The 27,601-nt window shown below is 41.3% G+C and overlaps 1 protein-coding gene across 9 annotated transcripts; it reads right to left on the reverse strand.

The window, feature by feature from the left end:
- Positions 1–26,364, reverse strand: tcf3b (transcription factor 3b). 9 transcript variants are annotated; one of them, XM_083969928.1, is made up of 21 exons: positions 26,341–26,364; positions 22,639–22,735; positions 20,470–20,542; positions 14,951–15,024; positions 14,181–14,256; positions 13,598–13,638; positions 13,227–13,359; positions 12,746–12,792; positions 8,128–8,227; positions 7,939–8,039; positions 7,508–7,631; positions 7,300–7,358; positions 6,872–6,947; positions 6,386–6,447; positions 5,969–6,166; positions 5,086–5,197; positions 4,652–4,796; positions 4,292–4,345; positions 3,475–3,710; positions 3,208–3,356; positions 1–3,076 (listed from the first exon to the last, which is right to left on the reverse strand). In XM_083969928.1, exons 2-20 carry the CDS (start codon positions 22,711–22,713, stop codon positions 3,214–3,216), a joined length of 1,929 nt encoding a protein of 642 aa, XP_083826054.1. In that variant the 5' UTR covers positions 22,714–22,735; positions 26,341–26,364; the 3' UTR covers positions 1–3,076; positions 3,208–3,213. The 9 variants fall into 9 exon arrangements, with proteins under 9 accessions (XP_083826054.1, XP_083826059.1, XP_083826058.1 ...); XM_083969933.1 differs by lacking the exon at positions 26,341–26,364 and adding an exon at positions 25,786–26,320 and having other exon boundaries at positions 5,086–5,194; positions 7,508–7,601; positions 14,181–14,253; XM_083969932.1 differs by lacking the exon at positions 26,341–26,364 and adding an exon at positions 25,786–26,320 and having other exon boundaries at positions 7,508–7,601; positions 14,181–14,253.
- Between the last annotated feature and the right edge of the window lie 1,237 nt (positions 26,365–27,601).

Consider the following 27,601-nt stretch of genomic DNA (forward strand, 5'->3'; position numbering starts at 1 on the left):
CAGACTTGTGTCAAGAAATTAAGTTCCCCCAAACAAAAATTTTGACTATATAGCTTGCAGGCTAATGGGATGTTCACAGAATACTACTTGACATCAAGTCAGATTTTTACTTGGAACAAATTGACAATATTCAGTACACTTATTGATCTTGTAATAATAATTATAGTAAAAAAAAAAAAAAAAAAAATCCAAAACATCAAGTACAACTTTTTGAAAGAAGCAATCAGAACTTCTCACAAAAAGTTACCGTCAATGTTACCAAAGAGCTGGAAGAGTAAAAGGTCAGGGGTGAAAATTGTCATTAGAGACAAAATATACTGAAAGTCACCGCAGCAGAGGGCTTGCACTCTGATATACAGAAATTTAAAATGCTCCAAATCATTAGAGACTAGCTACTATGGAAAATAAAACTCACTCCCTACATTGAAAGTGAAGCAACACATACACTGAAACATGTTAATGTGCATCAAAAGCCGACAATCAGAGCCAAAAGCAGCATCTCTTGAACCCCGTTATGTCAAGTGATTTAGAAATATAGGGCAGATAGAAAGAAAACTCATGACCTGGACCCATGACCTTAACTAAAACAGCAGTTTGGACAATATAATCCAGTTGAATAATTAGAAAAAAAGGAATAAAAACTAAACAAGATCTATGTAACATTTATTTATTTAACTAGATACACTGAAAGAAAATCTCTTTATACCATTTAAACTTCTTCCTGAAAATTGAAAAAAGCATTAGGAGAAGGGAGGGTGGGGGAATGAACAAGTACCTCTTTAATCTCCATAATAAATGAAATGATATGGTTCACAAAATAAAACTGTCTTAAATGAAAATACAAGTTCAGGCACTGATAAGGTATCACTCTCCCATCATGACATCTTAAGTCTTGAGAATGAAAAGGCCACACTATTGACTTGTATAGGTCTTTTTCGTCATCTCTTTTTGTAGAAATTAAACACACAAAATGCTCTACCTCCCATTTGTGATTACACGTTGGTAAAATGCAGTCAAAACATGACATGACATGGGATTAACATCACAATAACACTGTTTTGTTCTCCATATTATCCATTACCTTACACGCAAATACCGACATCTGCCTCCAAAATATGTGCAGGATACTAAAAAAAAAGTGAGCTGCACACAGAGCCACTTGGTTGAGGGCAGACAATAGAAAAAGGTGAAATGAAAACTATTATACTGTACTGACAAAACGCAGGAACACAACTTTGAAAATGAAGGCGATCCACATTTGTATGGTAGCTACATTCAAAAACCAGTTGCATAATTACTGTTAGAGACAAAAATCCCTTCCCACATTTTTCCTCGGCGCCTCACAGCTAAGTCAGACCACTTTAACAAGATTGCAGCACAAACTGTCCACATACCCCCAAATGGAAAGAAAGAATTCATCTGGGTAGCTGATGATATGCCTTACAACTATAACTGGAATAAAAAGGATACACCAAACGCTTTCAACATTTGTCTTCAATAATCTGTTGACCTTTTTCCTCTGCCGTCTTGGTTCAATTTTGAATTAATTTTTGAACAAATTCATTTAAATGTCAAATCCCCTTATTCAGCTCATCTACAATACACTCTAAACTTCAAACTAATATTGCCATTTATGTAAAAAATCTACAATGTATAGACTAACAAAAAAATATATATTTTTATATATATTTAATTTTGAAAAATGAAACATATCAGAGTAATGTATGAAGTGAATTTACACATCACACTTCTCTCAGTAAGAAACGTGAGAACAAACTTACTAAGAAGATAGGTGAAGGGCTGTAATTCAGTGGGAATGCTTGCTTAGGAAAAGAAAGTCTTCCGTTTCACAAAGACTTGTCTGCTTCAACAACTGCGCACTGATGAGATCCCTCCGTCACAGGAACCCAGATTTTTTTGTCTTTTACAGAAGATCGAAGATTAAGGGGGAAAAACTTGGAACTGTGAAGTCTGCTGGCATTGTCAGTGAACCATTTCAGGGAAGTAACAGCACACAGTGGTGCTCGTCACTTGGCGAGAGTCTCAAATGGCTTTTACACAGGACTTTCAGGGACTGAAATGCATTACAGGTCGACACTTTATTTCCAGCCTAAACCTACACAACTGTGCTTTGTCTTGTCTATGAATGCTTTAGTATATAAAGCAGTACAAAAACCTGAACCTATGACAAGGAGCTACTGGAGTAATACTAGAATTTGTGGTCAACACAGAGGAAGAACAGTTTTGTCGTTGACAGATTCTACCACTTGGATAATTCATAGCCTTCAAGGGAAGGAGTCTTCTATTCCAAGTCTCCAGATGCCTTGTGGGACGAGACCGGGCTCCAGTCAGAGACTGCCTCTTGTGTCAGAGTTCCCGTCTTTCATGTAAGCTGCGTTTGAACTGTAAAAACGTTGACCTCCCCTTGTGACCTTTTCACCGCCCTCCCTCAACATTTGCTGATAAGATCAAGGAAAAGTCACTGAATTTAGACAATTCAACTTCAACTATAGGTTTGGTTACATAACATATGTAAGACTGTACCATCACGCTGGGAATGACATACATTAAAAATAATTGCTCATTCACATAAGCAATCCCTTACAATAAATGTTCCTCACATGTAAAGCAATTTGCTTAAATGTCAAATAGAAAACATGTAACAATTAGGCACAAATCCTTGAATTAATTTGTGTTTGTTTAGGTCTCCTTTCTTTCACCAGAGCACCTCTCGGCAGTGTGTGAAGTCCCAATTTGTGGCAGGACAAAAAGTACTCCGGCGTTCCATCATCGTGTGGAAACCAAAAAATGAAAACAAATCTTAAATGTATAAAACAAAGCAAAAATTAAAAAAAAAGTTCTTCACATTTGAGCTTGTAGTCATGGTTGGGAGTGCGACAAACAGGCTGTGTCAGTTTTGGCAGTATGCATGTGTGTACGAGTGTGTGAATGTGCATCTTGAAACTTGAACGGACAATACACAGACATGTCCACATATACACACACACTGAGAATAATGGGTGGAAGAATTTTGTTAAGGCCACATCCTCTGACAGCCAAGGAAACACCACCAGATCTGTAAAAAGAAAAAGGGCCACAAACATTACGCCGACTGCTAAAAAATGTAATCTTGGGAAAATAATATAAACAAAATCCTCTGGTTTACATTCTGAATGGTCACTTCATTAGCAAACTCTGAAGACCTACCCGGTGTTACATGTGGCCAACTGGATTGTGGCCATCTCCTCCCATACTAGGATGGCCTCCTGAGAGCTGCATGGGAGCCTCACCGACCCCGGACACCTTCTCCTCCTCGCGGCGTTTTAAACATGCTGCCTTGGGGTTAAGGTTACGCTCTGACAAGAGAACAGGAAAAACAAACAGGCCTGATCAGTATCAAGGAACAACTGCGTATTTACCAGAGCTGAGGAAAAACTATGCTTCCCATCCACCATGTGCTGCTCGCACACTGACCTCTGACTTGTTGTTCTAAATTGAGGATGACATTGACGGCTTGGTGCAGGATGAGAAGTTTGGTCTGAGGTTTGTCATGGCTGAGGTGCAGCTGGCACATCCTCCCAAGCTCCTTGAAAGCCTCGTTGATGTCCCGTACTCTGAGACGCTCACGGGCGTTGTTAGCCACTCGCCGTTCCCTCTCACGCTCCAACTTCACCTCTGGGGGAAGGTCCTCATCATCTTCCTCGTTACTGCTGTGAAAATAAAGATAAAAAGGTGATCAGACCACAGACAGGAAGACATTTGACACCAACCATTAAACACTGAGGTTCTAGTTGTGCTAGAGATGAGATGTGTGAGCACTCATTACTACATAAAAGTGAATACTGGAGGAAACAATATCCACTTCAAAATATAAAAATGGTTTCCCCCAGAAAGTTAGACAGGTTTCCTTTTTATAGTAGACATTGCATTGTCTGCATGTTGCTGCTGTACCCAACATCCTGTAATGTAAGAGGGGATGATAAACTGGACCTTCGGCTTGCGTCATTTTGGTCATCAAAAGATCTTTGTAAAATTGTGCGTTGTATAATTTTCTAATTGGCGGTTTGATTAGGGAATAAATCAAATCTTAATACTCCATTGTAGCATATGCAAAAATACCAAGTCAGTCATACAACACTGAGGTGGTAAATATCATAATATTTTACTAGGATGATTCTGCCAATTAAAAAAAATCACATTTTAGACACCAGCGCCACAAACATGTGCTTTGAGTGAGGTCTGTCAAGAGCCCACAAAGCACAAGACATTGATTCTCTTCTGGTAAACTTACTCATCTTTCTGGTCTGAAAGGCCAGAGAGCATCTGGAGGGTCAACGCCTCCTTTCTGAAAACGTAACATGAAGGGAGGGGGGTTTTGACATTGTTAAATATTTAACATAATCCGAGTGTCAGTGGGACACACACAACAGAGTAATTGAATTGCATTATCTTCTATGAGCGACTATCATTTGGGACCTTGCAGTGGATATTTCCACCATCACCACATGTCCTTTATATTTTCATATTTGGCAATTGTGGAATATAATTGTTTGCATTTGACTGTAAGAGCATGAGTTATCCATTCTGTAAAGTTCTGGTTAAAACACAAATGCATAGTAAAAGTTCTGAGAAATGACTAATGACAACCCACCTTATTCGAATACGTGCTGCCTTGGACTCCTTCTTCTCATCATCGGACTTGTCTCCAACAGAGTTTTCATCATCCTCTTTGTCTTCCCTCTTGATGTCCGAGCTGCTGGAGGAGTGTGTGGAGCGGGCCACACCACCAGGGAGACCTAGGGACAAACACAGAAATGTGACGGTTCAGTTCTGAGGCACTGAAGCTTTTACGTTTTCCATGAGATGGGAGATGGGTTTAATCTTACTCCCCTTTTCTTAGGGATCTTAGGGTTAGGGATAAATCAGTGGAAATGTACAATAGCATTGTGGCAAGACTTTATGAATCTTTTGTTTCCATGCCATTATACCATTAAATAAGAGATATATCATAACGAAATGCCAGTCAACAACAACATACATACATACATGGTGTGCAAAATAACTAAAGATATGAGTCAAACTCACTGGTAAAGCCTTCTGGCTGGCCAGCTGACGGTGTGGGCCCGGATGCATGATGACCGTGCAGAAGAGTGCTGCTGGGAGGAAGGCCTGTGGGCTCCTCATGTTTCCCTCCCTGCTGATGAAGGTAGTGAACAATGATGTAAATCTCACAAGGGCGCACACAGAATCACAAACACAAAGACTGCAAGTGTTCCCCAAACAAAATGTGTTAGTCCAACTACAGTAGACACCATGGCTACAAAGAAAAACTGAGGAGAGGTGTATGTCTGCATGGACATAGAAAATTAACAAAATTATTGATTTAATTTGCAATATTTTTGAGGAGCCAATGTACATGACTCAAGAGTGAAAATTATGCTTCAAACTGTTCATTATTCCTCCTTGCTTGAAGTTTTATTTTTGGCCAGCAGATGGCACAAATGATATTGTGTTTGACGGGTATTGTTTCTCACAGCAATAAAAGTCCTGAGTAATACAACTCTGAATTGAGTTCTGCAGACTGGGACAGAAAACTTAATTAAAAGAAAAATGTAAAACTACAATTAAGAGTCAAATCAAAGTATTGTGCATTGGTTAAGGTTGTGTCAGTCTAGTTACAAATGATAGGTAGCTTATTTTTATTGACCCCAACACTGACATGGTTTCTTCAGCAAAGACTGTTGCATTGTTCTTGTACAGAATTCCTTTCAAACAAATCTGAATCTCCACTTTGACAGTGTGACCACCAAATCTTTGCATAAAACTTTTAATACATATTACACATTAGTAATAAAATTAACCAAAAACACAATGTAAACTCTTGTTTGCCATATGTTGTTGTCATATACTACTCAAAGTCACTTACAAACACAAGTGAAATACAATTTGAGTGGAGTTGGTGACTCACCATAGCAGGATGTCTGTTGCTGAGGGCAAGGCTAGCGTTGGGAAAAGCTGGAGAGAGGCCTCCAAGGCCCCCGTTGTGTACTGAAGACAGCAGGCTGTGCATGTCAGAGTGGGCGCCCTCTAAACCAGGGCCTTGGCCCACAGCATGGTTACGCAGTACATGGATGGCCTCCTCCAAACGATCCTCCATTTTATTCTGCTGCATAAACACAAGAAACATACCTCAACATCAACGTGACAAAATACAAGTACAAGAAACAGCCAACAGATCTACACACAGTAGTTTAGAGTTTATGATTTAATAAAGCATTTGTGCTACACTAAACTATAATGAGCATGTTAAGACTTGTAGAACATATTACAGCAGCTCCTCGCCTCCAAAAGACTTTGATGTGGCAGAAAAATGCTTTTTACATACCAGTGCATGTGGTTGCCCTTCATAGTTGGGTGTGGTTGGTCTTTGCCACTGAGACTGAGCTCCTGCAGAGAGAAATATTGGGAAAGTGTTAAGTGTTAATTTAACTTTATTCCAGATGGAGCTGCAGATACATTTCTGTGCAAAGGAACATTTTTGCACCAAGAACTACACAAGAAAAACTGAACAATGTCAATGTTCATGAATAATATGATGTTGGATCTCTATCACTGAAATTGATATATTATCCAAAAAATGCATGGTTGCATCACAGAGATGAATAATAAAAAGGGTGAAACCACCTGAACTCGGTTTACCAGCCTTTTGATTGGCAGAATTTACAAAGCAGTCAGACTGCCATAACTTCTACATCAAAACCATGTAGTAAAAAACTTTTACTGGCTCCATAATACAGATGAATACCATAAAGTTCTTGACTTGGTAATAATTTGACCCTTGTAATATCCATATGTGAGGACTGAACTGTACCTGCAATGGCCTGAGGAGATCCAGGAGTAGACGGAGCTGAGGAGAAGTTATTACTGTTGTGGTCCGATGGGTAAATCTGAAAGAAAATACAATGCATTATAAAATATTTCAAATACAAAACAATTATTATTAGTTTTTTAAAACTTCACTCTTTTGCCTTTGTTCAGATGTATCTTCAATGTGTGTTACAATAGACTTTTATCTGTTTTGAATCAAACCATAAAAAACAAAACAGTAAACTACTAAAGGAATTTTGTCGGCATCATTGCCATACTTAGTCAAATTCACACTTTTGTTTTTTACAAGAATCGTCTGAAAGTATCACATTGTCACTTTGTCAGAGAAAATAAAAATCTTGGTGAAAACTGTCGTAATTGTTTTATTGCCCAGCACTAATTTCAAAAACCAACAAAGAGTAGAGAACTCACTGAGGCAAGAGCCTTCCCAATTTCATCTCCTGAACTGCCAGCTGTGGTGGCTCGGTTGGCTGCAGAGACAAAATAAGTAATATGAGTCAGATGACCCGCTAATTTGTTTTTGGCAGGAAAAAAAAAAATCCAAATGACCAGGGAGTTGAATCAGTGACAGACATTACAATGATATTTGTGTGATGAGAACATTTTAAACGTTCCTTACCCATGATGCCTTCTCCATTGATGGCGGGTGTGTGGTTGTAGGTGGTGGGGGCCGAGTGGAAGCCGTTGACTTCGCTGCCGTGCAGAGGATAGTTCTGTGGGGACAGAGGCAGGGGTTGACGCTTCTGGAGGAGGGATACAAGCAGCTTCATAAGGAACATACACTCACAATTGTTTTTAATACATCAGCTTTATAATGGATGCTTAGCTTTAATTAATAAATTAAATGAAATACAATAAAATAAATATATTCATACATCATGGATTAATCAGTTAATACATCTTAATGTGAACTTATACATTCAAGTTCAATGTCCTTTCAAGCTACACAATGATGATATGAGCTATTGTGATGAAAGAAAAAGATGACGGTGGAATGGGGGAAAAGGATGACAAGTAGACTAGTGTGTAACTGAGGCTGTTTCTACCCACCATCCTGTCCTGTGGGTTAATTGCAGAGAAGGAGCCTGGTTGTCCAATGTGTGGAGAGTTACCCAGCATGGCCGAGTAGCCAGAAGATGACCAGGGGTCTTCTAAGAGAAGTGGAGACACATTTGCAAATATGAAAACAAGTTTGACCGAAAACAAAAATCATTCCAGTGAAATGTTGTGAAAAGTTACCTTGCATGTAGAAGGAGCCAGGGTAGACGGCTCCAGGCTTAGCACCGGGATATCCTCCATTGTCTCTGGTGTACTCATCACCAGATGTGGAGGCATACACCTAAGCAAACAAACAGTCCATGAGTTGTACAATAAACAATATAAATCTGAACACAGGTACTATAGGATTCTAGATTTAAAAAAAAAAAGAGTTTGCTATTTTGTCTAATGTAATGCTTGAGGTTATAGAGGCAATGTAATTACATTGTAATGTACAATCGACCCTATCTTTGCTATGGAGCAAACACTAGCTTTCACTGGCCACAAGATGGCAAGAGGGAGTCTGCCGGCGGTGTAGGCAAACCGGCTCCTCGCCCGTGGAGGAGAACACAGCGGCCATGGCATGCTGGGCACAGCGACGGCTTGAATCCCAGTGCACAGTGAGCACTTCCTCTAGCTCCCAGGACCCCAGTGACATCGCACTGCCTGGCCTGCAGCCCCTCCCTAAAACACATTCGGTATCAGCTCGCACACATACCATGCATTCAGTGAGCCAACACACACATATACACACACCCATGCACACTCCACAAGCAATACCCTCAGACTAGCACTATCACATTCTCTGTGGCATCAACAGAGAACTGGAAACACGGAAATGATCATCTCCAATGAAACTGGACATTTGATATTAGCACCTTAAAAGAGTCACACATCCTTTCTGCGTATTGCTAACAAAAATGGATGCTACGCCTCCAAAGCCAGACTGAAGATGGACATGAGAAGCCCTCAGTTTCTCGACAATCAGCCGCCACTCAGTTTGTCTTTTTCTCTCCTCCTCTGTTGTACATGGCAGATAGAGGAAGAGAGAAAGAGAATTGAGGCTATGCTGCAAAGAATGCTAATCCAGAGAAGGGATTTTTTCTGTAATTTGATTTAACAGGGAGAAGTGGAAAGGGAATGGAGAGATGCACTTCTAATTACAGAGCCATCTGCCTGTTCCTGGACCATATCCAACTCCACAGGCAGCTGGGCTGAGGAGAGGGAGCGAAGAGAGGGAGAGAGATGGGGGCTGGGATCCAGTCAGCAAGAGAGAGAGAGAGAGGGAGGGAGGGAGGGAGAGAGAGAGGGAGATGGAGAGAGTGCAGTGGGTAGGGGGTGGTAAAGGGGCAAGGGGAAGGATTGAGGGGAAAAAAATGAAGGCCCTGATGATTTATGAAATGGGTAGAGAGATAAGGGGTGTTGACGGGGGACAGGAGAAGGTAATCTAAATGACTTAAACAAAGCTTGATATGGCCAGGGGAGTGTGAAGGAAACAAGGGATTTAAAATGATCACGGTTAATTCAGGGGAAAACATGACGGAGATGGCTTCATTTAACAATAGGCTTTGAGTTGTTCTTTCACGGTGAACAATGTCGAGTGAATCCTGCTGCTCTAGATGGGAACAGAGAACTACACAATGACTGGTGTTGCTGGATAATTGTATTCTCAGGAAGAAAGGGGATTTCTAGGGTAAAATCCTTAACTAATAGGGGTTTAATGTAATTCAGGTTATGACCATGTAAAGGTCTCTACACTATAAAAACATGGGTTGTGGCAAAGGGGAGGGGAGTAGATGAAGATTAACATCAAACTAACCTCAGAGCACTTCATTCAACCACGTGGGTTTTGTGGTTAGTGTAGTGGACAACTAGGGGGCAGAAGAGAAGTTCCCTCATGTGCCTGATTGTTGCAGATGAGAGGGGGTGAAGGGTCACGGGGTTGGGGCAAGGATCTTGTGTACAGGCATTGGTAGGTTACAGAAGTCAGGCAGCTTCAGGGGAAATGGGAAAACAGCCTTTAGAAGGCCGTAGTTATTTGTCCATTTACTGATTTACAGCAGCATGATTTAAGTGACAAAAGCAGATAAAGAAAAAAAAGAGGAGTATGTTGAAGGGGCGGTGAAGAGAAGCAGGAAGAGAGGGAGTGTGGGAGGGAGGACAGACCACAGGATCATCATCGGCAGTCATTAATCTGGGCTCAGACACGGGGCTAAGAGGCCTCGCAAGCACTGCGCCTCACAACTGGGTCACTCACAGGGGGAGGCCCACCCAGGCCATCATGTGGTGAAGCGTAGGCGGAGGGCTGGGTGAAATGGGGGAGGGGGGTTCACACACAGACATCTCATTTGCACTAAAACCACGCGGCCATCGTTCACACTGTGGGGAATGACTGAGGTTCAGACAGTGAAAAAGACAGGGCAACAACAAGTATTCACGTTCAAATCACCGATGTCGTCACTGTGGTGAAGTCTGTCTGTCTACACACAGAGGTGTCAGCAGCCACTTCAACACCCACAGGTGGAGGAAATTGTCGATTTAACAAAAAACAAACTGATTTCTCTGCCTCATCGGTGTTCAATAAACAAAAACATGGATTAAGCAGATAGTTCATCTCTAATCACAGTGATCTATTTCTGACCAATTAGTCAATCTGATATGAACCCACCTAATCAATACAATCAGCTACAGTAGCTGCATCTGTTGCAGCTCCTTCTCAAACTAAGAGTCATACCACAGAACTATTAACGCTTGACTTCATGTCTTACCACAAAACACAGCCGTGGCTCGGCAATTTGGGCCCAGTCAGCCATATGAATCCTTTGAATTTCCTTCATGTGTTGAGAAATGCATGAGCAAAGGCACTAGTTGATCTTCCTTTAACTTTTGTTGTCTAAATGTGTGCAACATTTACAAAGACAATGAAATCATCTCCAAGTATTTGACCTAGGGGACCCTTAAGTTCTTCGACATTTACGAGCTGATTTATGAATCGTCAACAACAACAACAACAACAACAACAACTTGTGTTAATCTTGTTTTCCTTTGCTTGTGTTACCGGTGTACTGCTTCAAGGCACCGTGCTGAAACACAGATGCCAGCAGAGACGCAAAGGTTCCTTACCCGGTTTATTTTTTGGGTCACTCTTGTCATCTGAGAACTACAGTAGTGCGAGGGACTGGGTTACAGAAAATGTTTGTGCAATGGCAGTATTTCATATTGATGACCCAGTGGCAGCTCAACAGCAAGACTGGAATCTAATAGCAACAGTAACACAGGCAACTGTCTGATAGGATCCGTCAGACATGAAATATCACGTTTGCATCAGTTATTTTAGGTAAAAGTAGAAGAAAATGTTAAGGAGGTACTGTTGTGTTGATGTGGTATTCGAATAGACCCGAATAGAACTGACTCTGAGTCATCTATGATCTACTTGCTGAAACTGTATAGAAGGACGAGCTGGTAATAAGCACACAAGACTCAAATTTAGCTTGTGAAGTTAAACTATAAATGAGCATGATGTGGGCAACTGCATTCAATTCTTTGTGAAGTCACTTTAAACCAACAGTGAGATTCATTCAGTGCATTCTCAAACATGTAACAGTGACTAGTGTTTCCAGCTATGTGTGGTTGCCATCATCAACACACAGGCTGCATCAGCTGCTGGGAATTCTGGGCCCACTGACAAAATGTGACACTTGGTACAGTAAATCAAAGGATATTTCAAACTGCATGGACCTAGGGTTCAATAGCACTCTGTGGAATCCGCCGTCAAATCCACTTAAATCTTTAACTAATACATTTAAATTTCACTTTTAACAACTTTAAGGAACACACCTTACAAATAACTTAAGATTTAGGAACTAAAACTACAAGATTGTTATTCAAAGAAGTGAAAGTGTTCCCAGACTGATAACTATTTAGTCAAACAACTTCCTGTATGGTCTCTACATTGTCAGGTGCTAGTGAAAAAAGAGAGAAGAGATAAAAGATTCAAGAAGAGCACTGTAAAACTCCGGCAGTGTTTCCCCTACTGCTCTGTTGGTGGGACGGCCCGCCCTGCCAGCGCGAGCCCCCGCCCCCCTTGAAAAACGGGAAATCTAGGAGCTTAGGAGCAGGACCTGTTGGTCTGACTAGTCCAAAACAGTTGGAGCCCTCCACCCGAAGCACCCAGTAAGAAGCTGCAGACCTGGTCGACCAAATGGTGCTATTCTCCCTCTCTGCCATCTGATTTTTAAATACCAGCGCTCACCCTCAAAACCCGATCACATGAATGCGATGCAGGCTTCGGGGGTGCACAATCGCGGATGCACCCCCACCCCCAAGACAAAAAAGCTAGGTGAAACACTGTCCGGCTTAACAAATTTAAGTATCTTATTACGAACTTTGAGAGAACTACCAAGACCTTGTGTGCATTAGCCTCCCCGAAACATCTGCATCTTTATTCCACAAATCCATTACCTCTGTAAACGTGTAATTCCAGTTACCAGACTTGACAAAGTATCTCAAAATCCCATAAAATTGCTCGTCTACATGACAGACCCTGAACACCACTTGAAACCACTTGAGTGTAGTGTAGAGACAACCACGGTGATGATGTTTATTGGGGCCTGAGTTGCCTGACTGTCAGCTTGCAGAGTTTGACTGAGCAGAGGATCTTTACCCCCGTCTGTCACAGAACTGCTCAAGCAGAGTGGGGAAAGCAGTGTGTATGTGTCGGTGTGCAGCAAGTGTGTGTGTAGAGGGAGAGAGAGAGAGAAAGAGAGAAAGAGAGGGGACTGGCTGTGAGCTGTGAAGGCAAGCAGAAATAAGCTCTCACCGAGGACGGCAGGCCAGGGGGTTTCCGAATCTTCTTTGGCTGGGTGTCTACATAGAGGTGGGTGGAGAGAGAGAAAAGGTGAAACAGAGACTGAAAAAAAACAAATAAGGACTCAGCAAAGACATATACGTCAATATTATGTCAGTTCAGGTGCAGTTTCATCTGTGCTAACTCCAATTTCAACTGGAAAACAAAAACTAGACAACATACAACAGTAAGAGTGTGCCAGTCTGTATGTGCATGTCAGTGTGAATGAAACAAGGCTGCTGAAACTATTTATTATTTTTAATAAAAAAAAAAAAAAAACATTTAAGAATTTATAGCCATTAAATAGAATTTTTGCGAATCGAAGGCCAATTATGCCATGAACAATTAATTAATCAATCAAGAAAATAACCAGTAGATTACTGAAGTAGAGGAATGGAAAAAATATAAACATAAAATGAAATTACTAACGCTAGATGCCTCATGTCTATCTTACCTATGCCTCCCTCAGGTGGCCTTCTCCTGGGATTGTTGGGGTATGATGGGTAAAACTGGGAGCCAGATTTCAGTCCAGAGGGTGACATGGCATCTGGGCTGGGCATCGCTATGTCACTAGGAAGAAAACCAGGCTAGGACAAGACAGAGAGGCAAGGTCTTACTAATAATACATAAAGGGTGTGGGAAAGCACAGCACAAACAAACAGCTTCTGTTCTAGGAAATGGAGACGGTTAATTCAAAGTATTTAACCTGAAAAGAGAAGTGAGAAAGCAGGGCTTCCTTTACATTGATGCATTACATGAGTATATGTCTAGCACATGCATAACCTTGTGGTGAAATGCAAGAAATCAGAAAAAATAGTAACATACCTGGCTTCCAAAGGGAGGGTATGGTGGCCTCTCATTTTTACCTGCAAGATTAAAGCAAAGATCTTTTTAAAAAGGAGTGAAAACCTGAGCTGTATGCACACATTAAGAGTCACTGATGTGTGCTAAAACAAATGAAAACTAGGTTTTCTAAAGTACAGAAAGTCCAGAGATGCTCTCCCCTTTTTCAGTACGCTCAGCTGCATAAAGCCGCCTGCCAGAAAAAAACCCTAGGGAAGGTTTCTGCTTCAGTGCCCTAACATCCCCAACACTCAACGAATGAACACAGGCGCACACACTCACACACACGCACATACATGCATGTAGACACACATACACATTTTGCCACAAAGAAAAACAATTCCGTGGTCATAACAAAATATGCACAACAGTCGAATTGGCCATTATCAACATGTTTATTTTAAAACTTGAGTGTGACAAAGCAACATTACGTCTGGCACTGAGAAGTGCATTTACCCAATTTATACACTCATTTTGTTTAAGTGCTACAAAAATTCATCAAGGCATTTATACCTAGTAAGAGTCCCTTGTGAAAAATTACTCAAAGAGCCAAAGAAGAGCTTACCTGCAATGCCTGAACTGATGAACGGAGAGGACAAGCCTTCATGCTCATTGTAGTGGGCTCCTTCTCCATAGCCCTGCTGGAGCAACCGCAAACAAAACAATATGAGTAACCTCAAAATGGCAAAGAGGCATGGAAATAAAGAACATGCAGGCAGTATCATTACATATACATTTTTACAAATACCCAAACCTAAATGATAACCACTCTTAAAGGCCTCACTGTCTTGTTAGCACACCTATATGGCTTAGCAGTTACCCTCCCTCTGCTTTTCTGTCTAACTAACAGGATCCCTGCCAAACAAATCTGCATCAGCTCGGGGGATTCAAACCGACTTTCTTAATTATCAACTTGTGGTAATCAAAGCCCGCTGCATCTATTTCACCCCCTGTTCCTTGTATTTACACAAGAGTTGTGCCAAGACAGTTACGGCGGATGTGAAGCTGCAATTACTGGTGGGCTTCCACAGAGGTTCTGGGCTACCAGAGCGCTTGCCAATGCAGGATCCTGAGCCAAGGTTATTAGGTAGAAAGTAAAACTACCACTTCAAATCAAACATGGCACACGGTAGGAAAACAGCACAAAGCTGTTGTGGTGGCTAGGGGAGAAGGTGCGTGAGTGCGTGTGTGTATGTGTTCATCTAATGCAGAGTGATTAGCCGAATACGTGCAAGTGTGCGACAATATCATGGCATCTGGTGTTAATGCTTAGATCTCAAAACTAAAAATCATGTGCAACTAAAGAGTGCGAGTGTGTGTGTATTTAGATCTTACCCGTCCTTGGCTGAAAGAGGGGCTGTTCTGTTCTGCCGAACCCCAAGACCCAGAGCCGCTTCGCTCATCTATTGCTGAAAAAAGAAATGACAGTGCTTAGATTGACAGGCAGGGACTCTAGGACGTTCGTCTTGATTTAGATATGATAGAATCAAAAGGCAGGTTGGGCTTGTACTGTGAAAGAGCATGAGCAATCACCAAATGAGTACACGTAATTATTATCCTATGTGTCACTACAGATATGTATAAATGCCCTGATGCTGGAATCATATCAGGGAACTTGTCACAATGCCGTACTCTCAGCATTCGATATCCTTAAGTGGCCACAGTGGGTTTTGCACAAGCCAGGATAGAGCATCACTATTGATCAAACACGCTGCTGTCGCATTCAAGATGCAATGCAATGTTAGACAATTTCTGTGGAAAACCACGTAGGAAATGCTGCTCAGTGCACCATTAGCGTTCATTATGGTCATTGAATATCAGAAAATTAACCATTAATATCCCTAATGTATTCCAAGAGGATATAATGTCATCTAAACCACACTTAAATTCCACTCAGTCTATTTGACACACACAAAACACATAATGTAACACAAAACAAAATGTGTAAAGCCAAAACATGAACCATTATGTTTTAGGTAAAGAAAGACCTGATGTGTGGCACAAAGGAAAAACACAGCCAAAAGACTGGTGGAGCAGAAAACTCCAAAATACCCCCATCATCCCCTTCTCCCTGTCTTATGCACTAATGCTATCCAGGCTCTCTGGAGACACAAGGCTTAATTGCATGCTGATTTGCATAATTGTGCATATTAATGCGGCTTCCTTATGAATATTCATATTTCGTCTTTGATTTTTTCCTAATTAAAAAAATGTGTGTGAGAAAGCAAAAGAGAGAGTGAGCGGGTGGAAGGAGAAAGCAAGGGGACGAGAGAGGGGGAGGGAGGGAGAGAGAGAGAGGGAGATGGAGAGAGAGAACAAGAGTGAGAGGGGTCTGGGCGAGATCAGCAGCCTGGCTGACGAGTGAGAATGAGTGATGAGACTAACAGAGCGGTGCAAGCACCTACACACGCTGCGACAGCCGTGATCTATGGCGCTGATGCCAGTGGCATGGAGAATCAGGCAAACAGGAGGAGAGGGGACCTCAAAAAGATCAGCCTCGCTCACTGTCAGGTCGGCCCTGCTGAAAGGCCACAGCACTAATAAAGCGCCGCACCACCATCAACCATGTCCAATGGCACAGGACACTGGTGACGGGCTCGTCGCTAAATAAAGACGACAGAGTTTTTATGAAGATACTTTGGCCAAAGCTTGGTGCCACGAGCAGTAATACCAAATTAGCTAGATAAAAATCTTCAACAATTAGGTTTTCTGTCTCTGGCCTAGCTATGGATGAGTGTACTTTACCTCAAACCCCCTCCTTTCTCCACTTAACGACGCTCTATTTCCATATATGCTAAACACATAAAAATATAGTGGGTAAACTGCAAAATCACATCGCACCACTGTCAACAATAACCTGCACTGAGTGGGCCTTCCAACACAACAAGTAGAGTTTGAGAGAGTAAGTTCATGATCTTCACAGCTATTTTCAATACACCACTCATCCACCTATGAAGCCTCCATTTGGCCGGTGGGGGTGCGGAGGAGAGAGTGAAAGCACGGCTGTGCAGGAGAAGTCTGACAACATTGTTTCACACTTACTGGAGTAATTAACTCGAAGGCAATTAAAACAAGGTGGAGAGCTGCTGAGGTGACACTGACGCTCAGCCAGCCTAGAAGAGCCCAGCTATGCCAGAGGAGAGATCTTTCTATTGTTGTTAATCTCTTGTCATGTGTAATACCAAATGCAAATTGACAGTCACCACAGGCAACCAAAATGTTAAAATAATGTATAATGGTCTTATAACTGACCTGCCACACTTCACATGCTATTAAAAAATAAAAAATAAAATAGAAAATTCTGTTGGGGTCACGTGCTACACTGGCCACTACATATCAGATGATAACATTTGGCTGCCGGGTATGTGGCCATGTTTCTCTTGTACAAGCAAGTTTTAAAATCTAATTGTAAAAACCATTTAAAGTGGGTCAGTGATGTACTCTTGAATCAATCATTTTGGCCACTAAAAATATTTATGATGCCTTGGTTTAAAAGAACCCATTGTCCATGACCTTAAAAGTTTGCTCTGACACTTGAAGAGTCTGTATTCGCGATTTAATTTAAAATGACATGCCCCAGATCTTTATATCCTTATTTAATCCATTATTCATTCTGGTTAAGAAAAGAAATGAAAATTAGGTTTCTAAGGGTATGTTGTTTTTTGTTTGTTAAGAAAACAAAGGATCTTCAAGCTACTACGCAGTAGTTCTCAGCTACTGTGGATGTGTTTTAAATACCTGCAATTGATTAATTTGACACAATAGGGTGATGCTTGCGCAGCAGTGGTAACACACCTCTTTGGGTGCATTGACATCTAGCAATTTTTTGCTGTTTTTGTATCATATTGCTAGAAGTAGAAAAGAAGCTTCCAGCAGTTCAACAATCTTTTGTTAAACCCATTTATGCGTTTATAATAATAAATAAGAAAAAAAAACATAAGCTATCAGACTAGTAGGCTGAAACCTATAACTCCAGTGCTTTTGATTGCAAATATTGTTGAATGTATACAAATGTTTTACTGTTTGTGCTGACAAATTTCCCATTTTTTTTACCCATATTGTGAAAAGACATGGCATTAAAATGCTATAAAATGATTAATGTCGCTGTTTCAGTACACAAGTCACACTTACAGGACATCCAAGACTACACAAAGACGAGTGCTGTAGCTAATGCTTACTAACAGATCTAAAATTCACCTGATCTTCAAACAATGGACAATTACAAAAATGGATAAAGAGAGTAGAATCAATATACTGAAAAAAAAATTAATCTGTGGCTCAACTGATGAAACATGCTGTGACCCTTAAGTGCTTCTAATCAAACGGGAGCTACATATAGGTTGAAGTGAAGTAAGAGATGTGATTTTTAACAGTCAATTGGAAAACAAGGTTAAGATTTAAAATACTCTGAATTGTCCATCGGTTAAATATACACATTTCCTAGAAGCATATCGCATCCATCTAGAGTTCGACATGGTTGGTGTGAATGAAGACAAATACTGACTCACAACCAAAGCCCAGAAAAAATATTTATTTTCTAAGCCACAAAGCCTTCTTACGGCTGCAGGCTCTGAAAACATCTAATTTAGTTGAAGAAGGAAGCCATGCTCCTTTGAGATTTCCTCTTTCTGAGGGCTTAGATTTTCTAACTACAGCTCACTAATGCACAGAGAAATATCTGACATAATACTGCACTTGTGTGTGTAGGTATACAACCGAGGGTGCAAAAGTCAAACACATAGCTACCCGACTAGCTACTGGGGAGGGGGGCACGTGTAAATTCACAGTGTTTTTTGTTGTGATCTCAGGGAAGCGAGCATGTCGCGTCCTGTGTATTTGTGTGTTTGTATGTGTGTGAAGGGGGTTGGAGACGTTGCCAGCAGCTGCAAAGGTGACAGAGGGGACGCCTGCCTGAAGGCTTGTGGGCTTGGCCAGCTCCCACCACACACCATCACACTCTGCCTCCCCTACTTCTCAAACATCCCACACTTCTTGCCAATCCTCTCCTCTTTCCTCTCCCCTCCTCTCCACTCTACCCGACACACCCTCCCTCCCCCCAGCACACACGCACACTCTGGCCACTGAGGAAGGGAGAAGGACGCCTAATGCAATTAGCACCCCTCTGAGCACTTTTGTGTTGATGAATAGTGGTGGTCTGGTGGGCCACTAGACTGCCCACTACCGTTCCCGCGCTGCTGGGGCCTTGAATATACAAGCCGCCTAAGTGACATCATAAGCACACATTGTTCTTTAATGGTCATCAGTTCTATAAAAGACAGATTTTCTTGCCTGTAGCCATATCGTCTCGTACACAACAGCCTGGAGTAGGTTTCAAAACCTTTTTGACAAATCCACCCATTACAGAAAATATGAATTTAGACATATGGATGTGCACCCGTTTCCTGATAGAGTTTTTTTCCCCTCATATGTTCCGACTGTCGATATGAGTTTTCTACCTCATACAGACGTGACGTCTCCTATGTGTTACATGTGTTTAACATGACACAGATCTACAAGAGAGAGAACATTTTTGATTCCCAAGTGCTATTAGAGGGTACCTGCAGATATCCCAAAGTTAAATGTGACAGCTTGAAGTATTGCATTAAAATGGGTGTCAATGACCGAGGGCCACACTTTAGGACATGAGGAGGGGGGAAGGAATTAACTCCTCACTGCTTAGTAATTGCCTGCTGTAATAGAAACAAACAGAATCCTGCCTTCCTCGGGCTGATCCCTATTCAACAAGCTCTCTCCTCCACTCTGGCCACTCTCTGCATGCTGGGCCAGTTTAAGAGGCTGTGAGCTGGGGGTGAGGGACATTGTCTCGGGCTCAAGCCATTTCCTGCAGATCAGTGGGGGTAAGAGCCCTGTGCCGTGTTGGGGGAGGAGTGTTTTACACTTCAGGGTGGGGGAGTCGTTTCAAGTCCATAAGCCCCCTTTTTTGTCTTTGTTCCTCTGTGGCCAAGTTCTCACTCTGGGGAACACTGGGGAGTGTGACTCGATTTCACACGCCAGGTTGGCAGGGTGACAGAGGAACGAAAGTAATGCAACTTACTCATAACATTCAGGAAGAGAGAAAGGCTCACTTAAAGGCTTCAGGTGCTGGGGGGAGGGGGTCAAATGGCAGCCAGTTTGCACTTTAAAATAGTGAACTGAAGACTAATGGGTTGTTAAAATAAAACTCACGTGAACATATTAATAAATCTCATAGTTTCAATTCTTCATACAAAAATATTCTTAGTCTGGAAAGATTTAAAGGCGCAGTCTATTTTTTCAGTTTTGACGAGATGTGCCAATACTATATTCAGGACAGTTAAAAGGCCAAGAACAGTAGTCTGAAAAGATTTCTTTTCTATTTAGATAACAATCAAGGAATCGCCACATAAACAGGCCTAGAGGAAGCTGCAGTGCGTTGCCAAACAGTAATTTCTTCAAAAATTACTTGCGCTACTCAATCTATTACAATCAGTGTAGGATAAACAAATAGAAGCACGACCATTTCCTCAATTTCGTAAAGCTTCGAGAGCCACAAATAAAATTAACCTCTGCTACAAAAGCAGTGGCAGAAATCTCAAAACCTGGGCAGACAAAACTGAAACTGTCTGCGTACAAGATACCACAAGGGTTATGTGGGGGAGAAAAAAAAAGACTCCCCTTTAATGCTTAAGATCATGAGTTTTATTGCATTGTAATTGCTGTTGCCAAAACCTACACATGGCCACAGTATTGTCTGTTAAAATCCCATGCTCAGCTCCAATGAAACCCAATATTTGCCAAGATATACTGTATCAACAAAACATCACCCCTGCCTTGAAATTTAGTGTAGGTTTGTGCAATTAAGCTGAAAAACTTACCTGATCCACCAAACTGACTGCTGGCGAGTGTCATTGTCCTGTTCTTCCCGTTGGCTACTGGCGGCGCAAACATCTACAAGACAAAAGAGGAAAGGATAGTGTAAATAACAAAGCAAAGGATGGCACACTTCACACATCCTATTTCTACTCATAAATGACATCACACACACATGTCGATCGGCTGTTGTACGTTTTTTTCCTCCCCTCATCGGCCCTTTGAGTTTTTGGATCGGTCTAAAGTCAGATACTATTGGAAAAACATGGACTTAACCATTGATAGCAAAACTTCCATCTTAACAGTAAAACATGCTACTACACAGTAGTATCAAGTTAGGAGCGTTCAAGTTCCTTCCTCACAAAATAACACATTTCGAAATCATGCGATTTCTTTAGTGTATCATCAACCAATATATAGGCGAGTTTTGCCAAAACAAATGTGCAGAATCCTGAGATTAAACCTTTTAGACGTAAAGACCAGAGGTCCAGAGGAATATTATATTTAAACTTCTAAAACACTTTGATGAGGCCATGGGCGCTGTCAGCGAGCCGAGCCCCTATGAGCTTTACCGCGGTGTGGTCTAAATTTCTGCCGTGTGGTATCTTTCAGTGACAAGCTCGACTGTACAAAGCAAACCTTTTTGAAAGTAGGACACCATAACACAATCTGCCACTACCACATATGATCCCTTTTTTTCTCCTTTTTTTTTTTTTTTGAACAGTCTAAACCAGTCCAACAACCGATTTGGAAACCATCTTTGTTTCCATTACATTTGGTTGAAGCTATCTCAGACATGTGTAGCTTTATTCCACGTCCAATCAAGCGTGCATTTTCGTGACTAGCCAGCAAATAAACATAGAAGGGAAATTTGTTTGTACAATGTTTGACAGTTCCTCACCCATATTACAAATGTCACATTTAGATGGAACATCTGCTGACACAAACTGGCAGCTGATCAATCTGAGCTTTTCTAACACAAACCCAACTGTCTAATGAGAGCCTCCCACAACCCCCCCTCACAACAAGGAGTGTTTTTCTTTCGTGGGGTAAGATTTCCTTTAAATACCAATGGTGTGTTAGAGAGTATGACTACATTAATGAAGCAGCTGCCTTAATCCTGCAAGTCTTTATAATGGCGCTCTAACAATAAAGCACATCAAAGCATTTCCAAAAGTCACTAAAATAAAGCTAGTCCTGTTGTTCCCTGGTGCTAAAAACCTCAATGACTCTTGTAATGATATCACCACTTCAGTATTAGTCAACTCTAGTTTATCAAAGATATCACATGGGACATTAATTCTGCTGACAATATTTATTAGGAGTCACAGTTTGGAATTAGCTATTGCTCCCCATATATAATAATTACCCAGAGCTGGCAATTTAGCCTCAGCAGCTACCCAATTTCTTTAGGAGCAAAAACTAACACAGCTCCACTGGGCCTCTGAGATGTTTATGTCAGCATAAAGCTCAACAAAGGGCTTCACAACAAAATGAAACACAGGTAAATAAAGCTGAACAGAATACCTCTATCCACTTTGTAGATAATGTCTGGAGGATAGCTCTGAAAGAGTTTGTGAAAATATCTTCCTAAGACTAAAAATATGACAAAAAGAAATGCAGAGGCTGTCTGCACATACATCACATTATTACCCCCCGCCCCTCCAGATTCTGTTAATAAGACGAACAGGGGTGAAATTATTTCCACCATCTCCTGCACTCGTTCCTGATTCACTATTTACATTTTACAGTGGACACCAGTTCATTTCAGTGAGGATCCACTTCCTTGTTGCTGTATCTCTGCATCACCTACATAATTGAGTAACCTATATTTAAAACTCAAATTCATTTTCACCACTCACCCTGAGGTATAGCAATATTTTACCTGCCATGCTTTGATGTAATCAACACTACCTCTGCCTGCCAGGATTGAGAGATGGAAATAACTTCAGCTGACACAACCTATTGTTATAAAAAAAATGTTTCAGATTTTGAGAAATTAAGCGTCCCGCTAGCTTTCCACGGCTCTTTCCCCACTTCTCTCATTCAGACCTCCAGCTCTTTCCCTCCCCTATACCCCGACCTGTATCGCTCTCTCTTTAGCTCTTTCTCCCCGTGCCACCCACCTACCACTGCCACCCAGAACCACCCAGACTGCTCTCCCACTCTCTTACCGCACTGAAATCCAGGAGGTCGTTGAGTTCCTTGTCAGTTCCCACTGCAGCCATTCTTTGCTGCTGTTCGTTCATACCCTTCAGTCTCTAATAAACCCTATGAGAGAAATTTGCAGATACAGGATTTTAATGGCACTAGCAAGCACAAAGAGAAGTTACATTTAGTTCTTAAAAAAATAAACAAGGTGAATGATGGTAATGAATGATTCAAACTATTCTAGCTTTGCTGTATCACAACCCTTATCTTAACCTGTCAGATGATTCATATTGGCAAGTTGTTAGTCTCCCATAAGACACCAGTGTAGGGGTGCAGTATGTCAGCACTTCTCTAAAACGCAGAGGCAACCATCTCACTGCTAAAGCATTATTTTTTTCTGGGGATTCGAAAATTATATTAAAAATAAAAATAGATGCTAGTCATGGGCAAATCTTGCATATTTGGAAAGTTAAAACATGACAATCAGTGACTGTCTATTGAGTCTCAGCTGGCCGAAACATGCAGCTCAAATTACTAACCTCGCTGAAATGCACACCAATGAGGAAAAACAGACAACACAAGGCGACTTAACACATAGACTTCAGGCCGGTCTACTTAAAAATGATAATTTCTCTGAGACACTGCCTTCCCATCAAAGCAGTACAAGAGATACTGCCACAAAATGATGAATACTCTGCCTTCAGTCAAATCACTACCAAGTAATGACTTTTAAAAATGGTCTTTCATTTTACGCAACCCTGGCAAATAACACAGCCATGTCGATCATTGCTACATAAAAGAGAATGTAATACATTTACTATTACAGACATAATTGGGACTATTGTTAGCCCAAGGAAATAGTGGTGAAAGGCAGCGCTAATGACTATATGCAAACACGTCATTACCAAATTACCATATGTCAACTCAGAAACAACCTTGTCAAATGACACAGTAAGCATGAATAGTGGATTTACCCTGTGTTTTGCATTCCAACGCAAGCCCGAGGCCGCTCTCTGATGCTGAGTAGTGGCTCTGTGAGCTTCACATGGAACTAGTGGTAAGAGGAGCAAGTGGAGGAATAGAGGCACTTGGACACCAACAGGTGGTGTGCTTTTACAGCCTCTTTTGTAACACAGAACTAGCATAAATTGATCCCATCATAAAGCAACAACAACAACAAAAAAAAGATGCTCATGTCTAAAGTGTCAAATTGGAAAATGTAAACAAAGGGAACTCAGATGGTTTGAAATTATATCAGGAAATGACATCACTTTAGATCCACTTCTAAGTAAAACAATGAAAAGCATTAAACTCAACAGATCTTTTTCTGCATGTCTGAAAACACCACAAGTCACTTTTTGAGCAACAAACAACACAATCCAACTCCAGTGAACTCTGGCGAGCCAAACTAATCTAACCTTGAGACAAGGAAAGGAAGTGAACACACACACACATACACACCACTTCGCTCCAAGTGTAAATAGGCTAGGAACATGGCTGTTGTGTCTTTTTCCCAAACTTTTGGATAGGATGGACTAAATAGGTCATACACGGCACTAAAATAAACTTAATATTCCCAAATATCATTTAACCAGTGAGTTAAATGAAGTAGAGCACATGGACTGGCTTAATGTAACAAAATGGCATCTTCAGCTAGTGCTGGATCAATATTTGAAGCAAGCAGATTAGGGGTCTTTGTCACCCCACACAAGGGAGAGAAGGCAGGTCATTCTCCACAAAAGAGTCTGCACTTTCAGGGAAACAAACCACTCAGTCCAACAAACGCCTTACACCAAAAAACTTTATATGTGAAATAAACCTGAGGCCAAACACAATTCACATTTTAGAGCCTGGGTCAGCTTTTGACCATGACTTTAAAAAAAAAACATAATAATGGACCAAATTAAGTTCCTTTGACCCGTCTAACAAACATGTAATTAACTGAGATATGCTACTTTTTTTTCTTTTTCTTATGTTTTTAAATGTTTTTTTGTTTTGTTTTTTAAAGTAGCCTACAATTCCGTGCGCATGTGTTGTGCAGTTTTTCGCCTTCATCAGTCAGGTCAAATGTTCACATAAAGAAAAGAAAGTAACTATAACGTGTGTTTATGTCAATGCTATTAGGACTGAAACAACGGGGGCTGCCGCACAGAAGAGAAAAGGCAAATTCAACTGTTGATTCAAACACTGCCCCCCGAAAGATACGGATGTTAATGTCCTGTGCCAGAAACATAATTATAAATAATGCCCACTTTGGGTCAAACAGTTTATAACAATGACAGTAAACATCTAGGGCACCACAGGATGTAGGCTGTACATTATTTGATCATCTCCGCTAGGCCACATCCAGGGCCAAGCTACTGCTGACAACTAAAGCCATTCACCATTTATTTTGAACTATGTTGACATCATCTTCAAAAACGGACAAAACCATAATATCCCGTTGCGACCTCCCAGTGAAAACAGATTAGGCTATGTGTAAAAAACAAAACAAAAAACAAAACAAGTGCAGCGGCCCTGACCCGGGAGAATAAAGAGCAATGGTCCAAACTTCATGCAACGAAAATACTCAGCTCTCTTTCTTTCGCATATTAGGGTTCAAGTCGTGCATTATGAGGGAGTTCAGTGGTGGAGACGGTGGGGGTGGGAGCATGAGGAATTTCCTGCCAAATGTGTAATAAAATAAAGTCTAGCTGGTGGCCAGACACTTCCATAAAGGAATGTTTAAAGGGCTACCAAATGGGTTTTATGGAAAGTTTGTCTCGGGCTTGTATGGAAAATACGCGTAGGCCCACAACACAAAGTTTAGCTTAAATGCTCGCCAACATTACACAACGTAAAGATTTCATATTTCCACACACTGGCGAGAGCTAGTGGCGGATACACGGTGAAAAAACAAAATGAGGCTTGTTAGGCAGGACTAACATTTCACGTTGGTGGGAGTCTTTTTGCAGAACAAAGGAGTAATTTCCTCCTCTCCGTGGTCGATGCGGAGACCATCACACACTTAGCTCGCCACCTCAAACCAGACAAAAACTTACATCCCCCGCTTTAACCACACATTCCCAAAAACTTTTCGAAAAATTGCAGGCGTCGAAATATGTGGCAATGAAACACATCGAATTCATGCAACTTCGCCCGAAACATGAAGTGAAAGAGTGTGTTTTTACCTCTCCTCTCCAAGTGTCTGATATCCAACAGTAAAAAGAAAAGAGACTCGCAAGGGGAAAAACATAAAACTTCAAGAGAATTTCGACCTCAGTGCATGAAACGCATTGGAGCACAGTAGATGTCTTCCTTTTGTCCCGGTAAGCCTGCTTTTCACACAGCGCCCACGTGTTTGCTTCAATGTAACAAGCCTGTGTGCAAACAAATCTATTATAGTAACTAATGTCGCGTCTTCCTTTTTTGTTGTTACAACTGAGATGATTTCATTCTTCTCGTAGACATCTTCACCACCTCCGTCCACATTGTCAGACGCAACAACGTATCCCTCCGCACAAATGTGAGGGCCTCAAACGCCAGCGGTGTCCGATTTCAAACGCCTTTGAGAGAGCGGGTGTTTTTCCAGCGGAAAAATACTACTTTATCGTCTTACGATGGCCAAAAAGACGGAAATATCCGACGGCGAGCTTCAGTTTCGAGTACTGCGTCTGCAATCCTCAAAATGAAGGAGCGCTGCGAGAACTAGGTCGTCCAGCGGAAGGCTATCGTAAGAAAGTTACCTGCGATTACACAGCAGCAGCTTGACGAGATGGCACGATAAATGCAAAGGGGCTCAGCCAATGGGAAAGCGTGTACTGCTGACTGACAGGAAGACTGGCCAGTGAGCGGCGGCAGATCGAGTTAGTCCCCGCCTTCTTCTTGACGCTCACTTTCCCTGTGTGCTCAGGGAGGCTGGCTGAGGGGGGCTCCAACATGCCCGCTGACATCATTTTATTACTGTGGTTGGCGTGTCCTCCTTTCTCTTTCTTCAAAACACAGTGTAGCTTCTCTATCCACGGCTACAAATAATTTTGGTTTTGTTAAAAAAAAAAAAACAGCAACTGTAAACTAGATTCAAATGTTAGCTAGTAGGCTACAATTTTGTCTAAACATGAAGTAGCGCTACATGTGAAGCTAGCGTCAATGTTTGTTTGTTTTTATAGCAGTCTATGCTAACTGAATGCTTTTAATTGCAATGTTTTTGATTGACTTCCTGATATCCTATGGGTTGTTTAGAAGGGGGCAGGGGCTTGTTTTGTTTTTTCCAATTTGTATTTACATGTAGCCTACATGCAATGTTTCAAAATTAATTTGGTCCATGTAGAACTTTATCATTGTGAAACATTATTTTCACCATTGGGTTTAATTTAACAATTATTAGGCTATTACTGAATAATGTGCCAGTTATTTTCTCAGTTAATAAGAAAAATCAATTAATCATTTTGACCATAACATTTTTGAAAGTAGCAGCCTACATGTCCTCTCAGTGAGCCCTACAGTAGGCTAGGCTAGTAAAAGATACTCAGTTTAAATTTTAAAAAAAAATCATATTTCTCATAGAGAAGCATCAAATCCTCATGATGTGTGGCCCTTTTGCTGGAAAAGTGACTGAAAAAGATAATTGATAATTACTATTAACAAAATTATGGCCAATTCATTCCCTGCCAAGTGAGTAATCAATGAACTCGTCATTTTGTTGTAATTTCCACATTCCGTGTTTTTGTGAATGAGGCGATAAACATAAGACCAACACAGCCCTAGTAACTGGCTGCTCCAGAGCAGAGTGGAGAGGAAGGAGAGCAGAGAGTATAGGATCACAGAGTAGGGGGTGGGGTGTAGGGGGGGGGTAGTTCAGAGAAAACAGTTCAGACAGGAGGGCATACCGGATGAACGTAAATTTGTCCATACTGTTGAAATGGTGCTTTTACAATATGAGAAAACATACAGATGAACATTTGGGATTAAGTGCAGTTTACTTATACCAAGGTGGTGATGAACTGT

This window comes from Trachurus trachurus, assembly GCF_905171665.1.
Source record: "Trachurus trachurus genome assembly, chromosome: 4".
Taxonomy (NCBI): Eukaryota; Metazoa; Chordata; class Actinopteri; order Carangiformes; family Carangidae; genus Trachurus; species Trachurus trachurus.

Coding starts and splice junctions, on each gene's coding strand:
- tcf3b (XM_083969928.1), bottom strand. CDS start 22,713: ATGAACGAACAGCAGCAAAGAATGGCTGCAGTGGGAACTGACAAGGAA. Junction 15,025..20,469: donor CAGTCAGTTTGGTGGATCAG/GTAAGTTTTTCA, acceptor TTCTTTTTTCAG/CAATAGATGAGCGAAGCGGC. Junction 8,040..8,127: donor TGGCTCCTTCTACATGCAAG/GTAACTTTTCAC, acceptor CACTTCTCTTAG/AAGACCCCTGGTCATCTTCT.